The 13,715-nt window shown below is 43.0% G+C and overlaps 1 protein-coding gene across 2 annotated transcripts in view; it reads right to left on the reverse strand.

Moving 5' to 3' along the window:
* TNFAIP6 (TNF alpha induced protein 6) overlaps positions 1 to 13,715 on the reverse strand; it is a 254,345-nt gene that overhangs the window by 23,487 nt on the left and 217,143 nt on the right. For both annotated transcript variants that reach the window (XM_078683865.1, XM_078683864.1), the window contains exon 4: positions 7,473 to 7,701. In XM_078683865.1, coding sequence (XP_078539991.1) covers positions 7,473 to 7,701 — 229 coding nt within the window. The remainder of the gene's footprint in view (positions 1 to 7,472; positions 7,702 to 13,715) is intronic.

Raw genomic sequence — 13,715 nt, forward strand, 5'->3', positions numbered from 1 at the left:
GTATAGTGCTCTTGATGTGTTGCTCAGCAGATCTCCAAATAGGAGTTCTGAATGATTTTTGAATACCCTAATATTCTTTAGAATTCCAGATGGCCAATGTATGTTAATGAGTCAGCCATCTTATAATGGTAAAGAATGTAAAATTATTGCAAAAACGTTCAAACATGACGATCCCTGCATGAGCAGCTCTGCCAAGTACCACACATCAGGTGTTAGACTAACATATTTCAGCGTGGTGGTCCGAATCACCGCACTGCAATGAACCTTAATGCATTTATAGCACCTCCTCAGCTGTCAAGCTGGAGCACTGCGAAGTACCTATGACTGCGCAAAGGTCTTAGATGGCAGTGAGTGCTGCTGCAGCATGCTTGCGGGCTGGCTCAGGCAGCTTGCCCTGGCCTGCGCTGGCTTAAATGTTTCACTGAATTACAGCAGCAAAGTCACAGACGTCACACCGAGACTGAGTCTCATGATTTAATTTGCCCAATCAACATCCACGATACACACTCACTGCCAGCATAAATGATTTAGAGGGACCCGCACGGCCATCGCGTGAGAGTGGTGGTGCGTGCTCAGCAGCATGGCCCACCACCCTGCACTGACTGCAGTCCACTGCTGGCGCAGCGATGAATGCCGCATGAGTCGGGGTCCTGGACTGCGGTGCTGCTTTGACCGGACGATGCCGGGGGGAGTTCTCGCAGCTGGTTGGGCCGTACCATAATGGCGCTCACTGAGAGTAATTGTCTCTACTACTCAATACTAATCACTTGGCTTCCTAATTAAATTCTTTTAGGAAGGTGCGCCATCATTCAGCCTGTAACTGAGGTTTAGCTGAGAGACTGCCCAGCTCTGCACAGCAGTGTCTGCAGACAGTCTGCACAAAGTAACTTAACAGCTGGTAGCCCAGAGCTCTGAAGTCACTGAGTGTCTGCACAACAAGTTGAGTTCTGTTCAATGTCATGAGACTGACTCAGGCCCACTCCGCACTGGAGCTTCTCACAAGTGCCCTTCCATTTCTGGTGCTTTGCAGCAGGTTTAAAATTTTCTTAGAGTTTTGCGTTGCTCAAATGTGTGTAATTTCTGATATTTATATGTTTACCTTGACTTCTTTGCTTGATTTTGCACGCAAGAAAATGTCACAAATAGTTGTGGAATGTCACTCATAATTAGACTGAAATTATGAAAATGTTACACATAAGCAATCTGAACCCTTGGCAGCTATGCATAAGCACGCATGTATAGCCATGTTTTAAAGTTTTTTCAACCTACTTTATTGATAAAAAATGAATGAGAAAATCCCATTGGAAGAAAGTTGCTGCGTGTGCACAAAGATTGGCAAAGCCAATAGCTCTGCGGGCAGCCATCAAAGGCCAGATCAATTGGTTCTCCCAATGCTTGTTTCAAACAGCTAGGGACATATCCTTCATAAACTAAAATGTTGGTCAGTCAGTAGTTAATTAAATGTTTTTGAACAGAAGAAATCAAATGAAATAATAGACACTATATTTTTCACCTTACGGGAACCTGAATATATTTTTTCATGGACTCATAAGAATGAGCTAGTATTAGAAATACATAGAACATGTGTGCAAGTCACACCCCTTTTGTGAATGTAATGACTGCATTTTGTGTTTCTGAACACAATGCGGTCATAAATCAAAGTTCTTCCTCAAGTTTCCTCAGAAGAGTGGCTAATATCAAACAACTCCACACGAGGTTCACTGATCTCCTTTTTTAGGTCGAGCCTGGCCAGCACATGCGCTGCTCTGTGAGGCATGCTGTGTTTGAGTATGTACTTGAAGCCCCGCCCAAATTTCTGATTGGCTTGTGTCATTGGCCGTTGTAAATGCTGGCGTCTGATTCGTTAACAGGCTTGTTAGTCCCTCCTTAGTACTGCCTTGTCTTCATTTGTAACCTCCCATGAGGACTGCCCCTTTAATTCTGTTGTTACATGGTATGTCTTATTTAGTCTGTAAGCACTATTTTCTTTAACAAGTTTCTCCTACTGCAGGCACGTCATGCTTTCCTGCAACATTCAGCGCGCCATGCACGCTTTTACTTTCAAAGCAGCCCGGGACAATGGCAGCCGCTTCTTTGAAATTAAATAGGTCTCACATTTACAGGAGTTTGCGCTATTGGCATTGTCAATGACAATGCCTTTTATTTATGTGTTAATTATCAAAACAGATACATAAAAGGTATTGTCATTTACAATGCCAAACTCTCGAAAATGTGAGACCTATTGCATTGCAAATGCTTGTTTTATACCTACTCAGTCTCCTCCTTATTGGTCCTTAATTACAACTGGTCTACTACCATCATTTCTAGTTAGCAAATTTGGTAGGTAATGAGAGCTACCTTACCGCTTGAATCCTCTATTCAGACATCTACTAAACAGGACACATTTCTCCTGTATCAAGAGACATAGCCACATTCAGCTACATAGTGATAATCAGCTTAAGTGTCCAATGTCCTTAAAGTGACATATCTGTGAGGGATTCTGGTGCCTTTTAATATTTTTGATGTGGCTATTTCTCAAGAACCCAAATCAGCACTCCATGATATTATAGGACGTTATTTCCAGAAGTACACCTAAATCCCCCACTCCCACTTGTGTGGATTGTCCATTAGGCAGACATTTACCAGAGATATATATTGCAGAAATTTACATTTGCACAATTTCACGTTCCCTCTTTCCAAGCACCTCCTGAAACAGTGATTGACTGGATCTTTCCCACTATCAACGTAATAGTTACTGCAAGGAAATGCCTCTTTTTGCATGTTCACCCTCAAAATGTCTGGACTGATGCTGTTGGTTTTTCAACTTTGAGAGCACACTGAGGCCTGCTAACCAGACCTCAGTGACAGTGTTCTAACTCTATACCAAAAATATGTTCGATTGGCTTAACCCATTGGCAAGTACTGACTTACTTATACCTACTATATGGCGCCCAGGGTACATAGGGCACGTAAGGCAGAGTGTTAATCCACGACTGCAGCACTGTCTGCACCACCCTGAGTGTTAAAAGGACAAAATAGACCTCAGCCTGCCACTGCAGACCAAAAAGTAGTGTTTACACTGCTAGGTCTACTTTGCCATTACACCTACTGGCAGAGCCCCCACTTCCCTTAATTATATATGTAAGTCTCCCCAAAGGAAGGCCTATACAGCCCTTTGGCAGGGAGCTATATATCATTGGTAGGGCATATTATTTGTATATGTCTTAACAGCAACACTTCCAAATTGTCGTTTTGCTGTGGAAAGGTTAGTAGCCCAACTGGCTAACAATGGGTTACAGGTGGCCCCCAGCCTGGCTAATCTCTGAATGAGGCATGTAAGGCATCAACTTAATTATGGCATTGAACCCCACCTGATGCTCAGGCCAAATTTAGTGCCACTAATAAAGTAAGCAACTTTAAGAAAGTTGCCACTCTGCACTCCAGCTAGTCCAATGGCCTCACAAAGGCCCTGGCACTCAGACAGCTTTCTGACTGCCTGGGGAGATGTGTGAATGACTCCCAGGCCCAGAAACAAAGGCAGTTGCTGCAGAGGGAGGTGTGATCTTCTCTCCCCTCTATGTGGCCAAAGTCTCCTCACTTTGGCTGTGGACCGAGGGACAACCATAAACACAGCCCCATCGACCACATCTCAACTGGAGCATCCTTTGAGCATCTTTTGCCTGTATCCTCAGCATCAGCACCACTCCACTGATGTCGATGGCATCCTGTAAAGCTTGGAACTTGCCTTAAAAATGCTCTGGTGGCCAGGTAACTGTCCAAAGTATCCTCTCTGGTCCCTTTTCTTTTACCTGGTCAGAGTTGTCCACCCAACCCTAGCCAGAGTATTTGCACTAACTATTTCAAACTTTTGGAAAGTTTACCAACTTTTGTTGAACAATGCTTGTTTGCAGTTGCATTTGAAAGTGATAAAAAATGTCTCAAATCGGTATCTCCAGAACCCTCCAGTGGATTTTGTTGATCAAGTTCTCTAAAAATTAATAACAATATGCTCTATATTTATACATTTTAAATTGTCTCTTTCTTATTGTAACTTTCTTATTTCATTGTTTGGTGGTGTTAAATGCTTTACACTACGTTCCTTTGCCAAGTCTTACTGCTTGCAGCCAGAGCTATCCAGGGTTGAGCTAAAGTTAAATAATTGAGGCTGACAGGACCCATGACAGTATCTGTGAGTGTACTCCAGGATGTCCCTCAGAGTCATATCATATAGTATACCCAAATCCTCACACTTACAATGGCTAGTTTCACTCTAAAATTAACTGTGCAGGTTAATAACTATTTGGGAATGTGTATGAATAGCCACAAAGTTACACATTTGTGGGTGATCTCACCATTCCCAATGGTCATCCTGTGGCTCTCCTGGGCAATGCCATGTTATCACACTGAACTCCACATGTGATTGTAAGCAGAATATAGGTTAGAAATTCCTGAAACACGTATTACATAGATCATGATTTTTAAATTATAATCAAACGTTTTGCCTTCTTATATTTTGTGACTCATACCAGTAGCTTTTTTAGGTCTTGCCTACAGACAGCTTTTAGATATCTATGGGCGAAAGCCTCTCATAGACCATAGCCGAAATCTTACAGTGGGCTTAGAGCCCACTCATTGTGTGCCATTGGTTGGCTTTATCGTCACTCTCATTTTCTTGCTTCTTATTAGTTGACTTGCCTTCCATTTCTTATGTTGCTCCTCCCTCAAGCATAGTATCTTTACCATTGCTTTGATTGGTTGTAGGGTTCCACTGCTCACATTTAGGGAACTACATTTTTCTTTTTAGGTCTCGCCTACGACGAACGCGCTGAAAGCACGTTCTCGCAAGCGAGAACTATAGTCGTCGTCTCAGCAGTCTGAGACCGACGAAGTGAGACAAGACCTGGCCGTGCGCAGCGTTTCTCCATAGGGAGGCCAGGTCTTGTCTCCACGGCATGCGAATGCAGTCCGGATCGCGTCGCGCGCCTCTCTGGAATGCAGGGGGAGTCTGCAGAGAGGCGCGCGGCGCAGATAAACAGGCTGACGGCTTCACATGGCGTGCTTTCACTTTCCTGTGCCCCGCAGCCGTCAGGCTGCAAAGCAGCGGAAGAGTGCAGTCGAGTCTTGTCTTCCGCGTTTACTTCTGTGCTCAGTGCTTATTGATGAAGAGCTGGGTTGGGGAGGAAACAACTGGCCACCGTCCAAAGTGGTCCTTCATTAATGTCATGATCTTAATTGCGCATGATGCCAAATGGGTTAGAAGCCACTTGTTTATTTTTACTTGGACCGGCTCCCTTAGCATGTAAGGCGATTTTTCTGTGATGTCAACATGTGTGCATGGGCGTATGGTGTAACGTCGAGTGATGTAATCATGGTGATAATTAGGGCAAGGACTCTCACACAAAGGAGAACATAAAAAGAAAGCCAGACACAATCTGATCTGTATAACCTGTGTGCGATGTTTCTGGAAACTAAATTAAAATCCCACAGGAGGGCACACTCGTGATACGCCACCAAGTGCCCGGCCACTCTGCGCTTTACACAGGAGCTTCTCACAGACTTTTCGAAGAGACCAACGTTATAATTGCGGCACTGCTGCCACATAGCGGAATAAACGGGTTTTACTAGCTCCCATTGTCATGAAGAGTTTTTATGTTTCTTTGAGGTTTCTTTTGTAAAACCGATTTATAATATACTTATTATTTATCAGACCATTGTTGTTGATGTCTGCTTTGTTTGTTATGGTGTTAGTATTTTTTAATTTCCACTGCTTAGTATGGGGCAGTGGCTCCTTATTCATCACGGCAATTCATTTTAAACACGTTATTCATCAAACTCCTCCTTCAGGTATTAGGCCCCCCATATTGATCTTTTCTGCTATGCATTGCCATTTACAACACTAGTAGAATTATTTCTGTCAGTTTTCACACCTCCTTCCTTCTCCAACCCTTCTTGAATAAACTACAATAAGGTGTGAACGGTAAATCAGACGGCATAATGTAATGTGTAGCAATGGTATAGCTCTCTAATCCCTAGTGGCACAGCACACAAAATTCAACAACACAACACATAATTGAATTACACTACATAACAGTCCACAACACAAAATGCAATTTCACATAGCTCCACTCCACAACACACAATTCCACTCCACACATCTCCAATACACTGAACACCACATAATTACGAGCCACATAATTCCACTGCACACCATACCACATATTTCCAATACACAAATCCACTCCACAACAACACACAATTCCACTCCACACAATTCCACAACTCATTCAAATTCAATACACATAATTGTACTACACATCACATTATGCATGGGTAAAAGACATTGCCATTTACAATGGCAATAGCTCTAACTCAAGCAAATGCGAAATCTATTGCATTTCCAATGCATTTTTACTTTTGCTAATGCTTTGTTTATTTTATAGATGCAGCATAAGTGTATATTTTGTATTTCCCCATAATGCACAAATTATGACTTTTAATAGCAAAGTGATCTGCATGTCATTCGGTCCCATATGTGTGTCAAGCATTTGTGCTGCATTATATGCAGAATCCTTATGGTGACTAACTTTTAGATAACTACTTGGGTCAAGCTTGGACATTTTTCCTTGTGTTGGCCTCGGTTAAGCTGAACTACAGCAAACCTTCGCTAGGACAAACCTCATTCCTAAGGGTCACACAAGTCTCATGTCTATGGGTACAGAAGCTCACATCGCTGAAAGGCCGCTTCCGCTGTGTCTCACATGGTCATGTGTTGGCCTGGTGTTTTGAGTGCAAGAGCTCTCATGTGCTGACTATTGCAGATCATGCCTCTTTCGCAGCACCCTGCCTAGCTAGCTGCTTGTAACATAATGCTCTCAAGTTTAGCGTGCATATAATATTCAGGTAGTGCTTCCATATGTGCTCTTCCGATTTTGTCTCCTGCAGTGCTGTAATTGCATATATGTCAAATTATCACTCCACTGCAAACAATAAATATAATTAAAAAACAGTGTAATTTACAATGCCAGAAGCTCTAACTTTTAATAATGCGCGACCTATTGCATTGCAAATGCTTGTTCTTTTTCTTTTTATTTCAGCCGTCCATGACAGTGCATGTGTTTTCTAGCTTTCCCCCTTGTGTGCTGCTTCCCTGCTGGACCCCATGCAACCCGACATGCTCGATGTAGCTCCATCATTCCTTCCCCCAAGCTCGTCCATTGCATGCTGCACCCTCCCATGCTTTTTTTTTTAGCCACCCCGTCTCAGCCTCTAGTGCCTGAGCAGGTCCCTTTCCCACCCCCCACTCCCGGTGGCTATATATAGAATTGTTTCTTTGTTGGACGCAGAGGTTCACCTGTGGATACCATGGATTCTTTTTGTTAAAAAAATAAAAAGTACATTCATTTCATTGTCAGTCACACTTATTTCCATTTGAATGATACATGTATGTGTTTTTTCATTCTACTTATCCTTACCTGTCCACAAGTCCATAAACGTCGTCGTAACTGTCATATATTTCCAAGTAATCGGACAAACACGAAGTATCATCTTCGACATCAAATTCCAGGAACCGTATACGGATGTGCTGCCCATAGTTTACTCTAATGTGCCAATAACAGATCAGCTCATTTTCGTACTCCTCAGGATACCCAGGAGATTTAATAATGCGTTTTTGGTCAGTCAGAACTCCACCACATTCCTTCGCTGAAAAGAAACAGAAATGTAGTGAACTATTTTCTTTCCAGACAATTACATTTCAATCTGTTTAATAATTACTAACTCGATGTTTCCTTCATTGTATGTTATTTGCTGTGCCTGGATGTCATGTTTGTCCTTATGTTTGCAGCCTCCAAATATTTACATAGAAGTGCTATCCTCCCTGTCGTAAAGTTTTACTTAAGGTAAACCTGTCTCCCTCAGAGCACTACAATATGATCACTTCCCCTACAAATGTAACACTTTACTTGATTTGGACCCCATTTTTTAGGTAGGGTTTGACACCTTCACCATCTGCAAAATCTATTGTTAGAGTAGTTTAAAATACAGAGCATGGTATTGGCTATAACACAGGCGGAGTATTCTCTCTTACATCACACTATTGGCTGTATGTTGTGAGTATTCTCTCTTACATCACACTATTGGCTGTATGTTGTATCATTCCGCCTAGTTTTTAGTGCTTGCTTTGCAGTGCAGGGGGGACTATTTTACATCTCAAAGTACGCTGAATCATAACATTAAATTCTGATAAAATGGCAACTTTTTGTTCAAAGGAAAAATGTGCTGCAAGTAAATGCATATTTGCTGATTTTTGCTACTAATTTGCGAAACAGGTATATTTCGACCCTATGGAACACATAGAACCTTGCATAAAGGTGTTTTTCCATATTAGTATCACATTTGTGAATTCTCATTGAGTACAATTGTATTCAAGAGACAAGAAGAAAATCAAAGAAAAGGGGCGAGGTTCACAAAATAACTTGCAGTTAGCTTTTAGCGTACTGGTGCAAACAGCCTTTTAAAAAAAGTTTGAAACCACTTTTGCAAATCACAAAAGATTGTTTTACAGTTTTTAAAAGATTTTCATGTGATGTGTACTCCTGGGGCAGGTAGTGGGTGTCCTCTGGCATATATGTCCTGAAGGTTTTTGCACATGGATTGGAATGTACCCCTGGCATGCAGATGTTTACTATGTACAATTACACTGGCAGAAATGCCTCTGCATGTTCATATGCCAGAATTCACAAACCTTTCCCAGGAATATTCTGGGAGACCTTTGTGAATTGAAGAAATGTGTAATTGTGCCCCCATGCGAGGTCGTAAACCTGCAAGTACAGTCTTCCACATTCTTTTCTGAGTAAGGTCGATGTTGTTTTTCACGAGGCTTAAACATACAAAAGAATCAATGAGGAGTCACAAAGATTCTCATGGGTGTTAGATCCAGAGCTGGGATTTGGATTAATGAAAACAGAAGATGGGATATCCTAGTCCTGGTTAATGGTGCTAGAGGCCTTGGGAAAGATTAGGCAATAGAGGACGAGTAGGGAGAAGGATATCAGAAGAGGAATATGGGGACAGTGTAGAGAACTGAATTTATTTGGGTACAGAAATGAGGAGACAGACAGCAACGTCAAATCCTCCGTTTTTGTAATTCTGTCAATCAAGTAGTTAAGGCCGCTAAGAAGTTCTTGTATGGGAGTTGCTCTGCCAAGCACGGGGCCATTTGAAGCCCCTGCCGCCTAGATTGCATTATACTAGAGAGCATTACCAAAAAGGCATTGCCTATAGCCTGATTCACACAGTGCATGGGTAAATCTACATCTGTTTTCAAAGTGGGTCTTTACCCAGCATACCTTTACCCTGCGGGCATTACAACGCATTGACCTTTACAGAGTGTTGTGATACCATGCAGGGCTTTACAAGCATGTGTTTACCCTGCAATTATGCTGTCATATCTGAGATACACACACACACACACACACACACACACACACAGGCAAAACACACACACATATGCTGCCACCAGCCGTGGGCAGACTTGTATTTTGTTTCCCTGCCCAAAGTGATGAAAGCAGATATTTATGCTGCTCCACTTGGGTGGAAATAATCTATTGTTCTGCTTCCCTGCCTGCATCGGTGTGGGCAGGGAAACAGATCAAAAGTCTGCCCCCAGCATTTTCAAAGCTCCCACCCGCTGGAGCAGACTCAGTGTTTGTTCCCGTTTGGCGGGGGTTTGAAAATGCTCCCACCAGGCGAGAGCAAATTTAAGTTTCCTTACCGGTGCTGGCAAGGAAACTGCTGTGTGCCGGGAATGGGCTCCCAGGAACATAGCAAGTGGGGCTTGGGATCCTTGGGGCAATTAATGCCTCAGGGAGGGGGGCCACACGGCCACCCTCTCTTTTTGTAGAGTTAGCGGCCCTAGAGGATGGGGTCCCTTGGGGTCTTTCCCAAGTATGGGGGGGGGGGGCATGTGACCCCTACCCCTTATTTGGCATACTTCTACCTGGTGGTTGCCTAACCTGGGCTTATAATGGCTTGGGGAGGGAGGCCGTTCCTGTCTCTCCTTACTGAATATGTCTCCGGGGTAGGTTCCCCGGGGCCTATAATGGCTTGGGGAGGGGAGCGCACAGCCCCCTCCCCTTATGAAATGCAGCACCCCGGATGAGATCCTTGGGGCCTATATTGGCTTGGGGTGGGGGCGTTTGCCTTTTTGCCATATTTCGGCCCCAGGGGTGGGATACCCTGGGTCTATAATGGCTTAGGAAGGAGGACATGCTACCCCCCACCCCCAAACTGGAAGTAGGTTGAGGGCACAAACAATAGGAAAATGGGCTACTTCTTTGAAAAATGCCAAAACTGTGGTAGAAAATAGTTGTTTTTATTCAGCTCTTCATGTTCCTGAAAGCTGGGAAGACATTGACTTTAGCACACCAAACTATTTGATGATGCAAATTATAGGGAAAAAACATTTATTTAGAGCACTTTATTCCAATTTTTCTCAAATAGCTCAAAATATAGTTACATTTACCTGTTTTCTCAGGGGAATCCACAAACCTTGGCTACCATTAGAATCCCCAGTATGTTGGAAAAAAAGGACACAAATATGGCGTGGATAGCTGATGTGGAAAATAAATTATGGAGCCCTAGGTGTGAACTACTCCAAATAGCCAAAAAAGGTTTCAGTATTGGAGGCTGGAGAAATGCCCAGCAATTAAGGGGTTAATGTATTCATTAGATACATTCTCCCAAACATGCCTCTAGTGCGTACACACATTTTGAAAAGTATGCATGGATTGACCATCTTCATTTGGGTGTAAGTTGGACTATCTGATAAGTGTAGCTTCAGACTTGTGGGGAATTATGACAGGGGAAGGGTTGGCACTCAGCTAAATGTTTTTCAAACTGAAGCAGTTGCTATTTCAAAACAAGCATTGATAAAGCCATAGGTCTCGCTTTATTAACTAACTGTAATCAGTGGAAGTTTACTGAGAGATGCAGTGCTGATTATATTTTGATTTACTATGTGATAGGGTGGCTTGAATTACTTGCTTAGAAAATTATTTATTGTTGTCTTAAAAAGTGTTTGATCAAAAATGTAAAGCTGGGTAGTGTAAAAACTGAAAAATAAGTTGTTCTATGCATATCATTGTCAGCATCTTCAACTAGAGCATGCCACAGAGCGAGGACACACATTACCACCACATGTGAACTTACATCACTGCGTTTACTTGCCTCACATTTATATCAATCTGTTGTTGCGATGACAGGTGGTAGCTTTAGCTTATATATTGCAGTCTCACATTTACCCCACCGATTCATCTGGGCCATGGCCATGAAGACAGCAGGAGAAATGTATTTCTCTGACCCTCCAAATGCCTTACAGTTTGTAAAAACACACATCCTACATGATAGCTCAAGTGCACAATGTAGTTTGGGCCATAGATGGCACACATCTCAATATGCTAAAAGACAGCACACATGTCAATATGCCTGTCCTGTTCTGGATTGGTTTCTCTTCACAGCACTGGCAAGCATAACAGTCTGCATAAAAGACAGCACCTGGTATAAAGCTATTAACTCATCTTTATTAATTTCTCAGCTTTTATATTTGGCCTACTGATGTGGAGCTCCTCTGCACACGTCATATTGTCTCTGCTTCCCTCAATGTAGTGAGAGGGAAAACTAGTACTTCCTGTCTCCACCCAGGAAGTTCCTGGCATCTCACTTCTGTCTGGACTAGCTAGACCGCTGACCTACTTATATAATAATGTCCTTTCCTGGAGGACATGACATCTCCCGGCCCCTCTTACAAAGTAATAAAGTCAATCTCGTCAGTGCAAACTTTGGGCTCTGTAGTTGGTTTCTTTGCTATGTAAATGTTGAGAGTGGTTCTGTGGATGTTGAGAGTGATGTCTGTTGCAGGAAGTATTCATTACTGAGGTGAGCATCCTTTGGGCTCCTTGATTGGGTTGTTAGCTCTGCTGACCTACTTATATAACAATGTCCCCCCAATTACAAAGAAATTCAGTCAATCTCTTCAGTGCATCCTTTGGGCTCTGTAGTTGGTTTCTTTGCCCTGGGAATGTAGAGAGTGGTTCTGCAGATGTTGCGGGTGATGTCTGTTGCAGGGAGTGTTTGTTGGTGAGGTGAGCATCATTTGGGCTACTTGATTGGTTTGTTAGCTTTGTGGATGCTGAGTGGGGTTTCTGTTGAGAAAGGTGTTTGTTGGTTCGATGCTTCACGAGAACAAGGGTCGGCTCTGGGACCAATTTACTTGTTTTGTTTGCCTCACCCACTCCCAATTGCGTTTGGGAATGCTGAAGTCTTTGAACATCCAGGCATCTGCATGCTCCTGTCTCATCCCCTTTCCTTGATAATGACATGTCTCTGTCAACACGTTTCTGCCTTTCTTACAGAGTGATGAGACTGCATTTTCCCTACATTCCTGGGTAGTGTCTCATACGTTCGTTCTTAATCTGTAAGCTCTTTGAGTCAGCCCAGCTGTCCCCAACAGAGGTGACGGTATAATATTCATGTCTTGATGTGAATTTAATGGACATGACATGTTGCGTTGTAGGGTAAGTGATTGTTCTGAGTCATTGGCATGTGATGTTTTGCTCTGAACAGGGAGAACGTTCTCTGATTCCACTGTGCATGATGATTCTGTTGACCTGAGTGATTATGCTGACATGCTTTCTGAATCAGATGAATCTTCTGCTGATTTCCTTTCAGGAAGTTCTTTTGGGCGTGGTCTGACTTGTGAATCTCTGGAGCTGATGGACTGTGATGAACTGCTCCTTGAGTCGGAGCTATCTTTGGGACGTTTCATTTGCTACCTCTCTCAAAGTGTCTTATGTGCTCTTGCAACCGGAGGTTAATTTGATAGATGAGTGTTCATTTCTTTTGTTTGGCCCCAGTGCATTTTGTCTCTGCTCCTCTTATGTGGTATTAACTGTCTCATCTCCGTTTTCTCTTTATTGTCGTGGGTGTCTTGAGTGTGTTTGCATACCGGTTTCCGGAGCCTGAGTGAATTGCCCAGTCTTATGTCGTTTGTTTCTTCTTCTCGCTTGTTAGGCACACTGTTGTCTGTGCCATGTGTGTGATATGTCCCACTGATTGATGCTTCTTCGGAAAAGTCTCAGCAGCTCGGTGAACAGTGTGTTGCTTGGGTATGTTTATATACTGTTTCCAGAGTCGGTGTGAATTGCCCAATCTTCTGTAGTTTGTTTTTTCTTCTTGCTTGATGGGCATGCTGTCATCTGTTTCATTTGTGTGATCTGTCCCACTGCTTTATGCTTCTTCAGAATACTCTGGAAAGTTTGATGATTGACTCCTTGAAGTTATTTCAGTTTGGCTGTCATAATCCCAGATTGTACCGTTCTTTTGTTTGCCATCCTCCACTGCCAATTGTATTGTTGAATCTGAGTATTTCATGTTACTTTGTCTATTATGATATCTCGTCTCTCGTCTGCCTTTGCCCTGACTCTTTCTGGCTCTTTTGGTCTCTTGGGCTTTACTCACTAACATGAGAAACATATCATTTCTCTTGTCTTCCTTTCTTGCATTGAGGTGCAATTCTCTTGCTTTGGCCTGCTCTCCAGCTTCGGCCCTCCTGATGATTTCCTTTAGTGAGAGCTGCTTTTGAAGGATCTTGCACTTTGTGTCTGGTGATGGAGCAGCCCTCAATTACCCTGAGTCGAATTGCTTCCTCATTTGTGAAT

The sequence above is a fragment of the Lissotriton helveticus genome, chromosome 3_1, assembly GCF_964261635.1.
Source record: "Lissotriton helveticus chromosome 3_1, aLisHel1.1, whole genome shotgun sequence".
Classification (NCBI taxonomy): domain Eukaryota; kingdom Metazoa; phylum Chordata; class Amphibia; order Caudata; family Salamandridae; genus Lissotriton; species Lissotriton helveticus.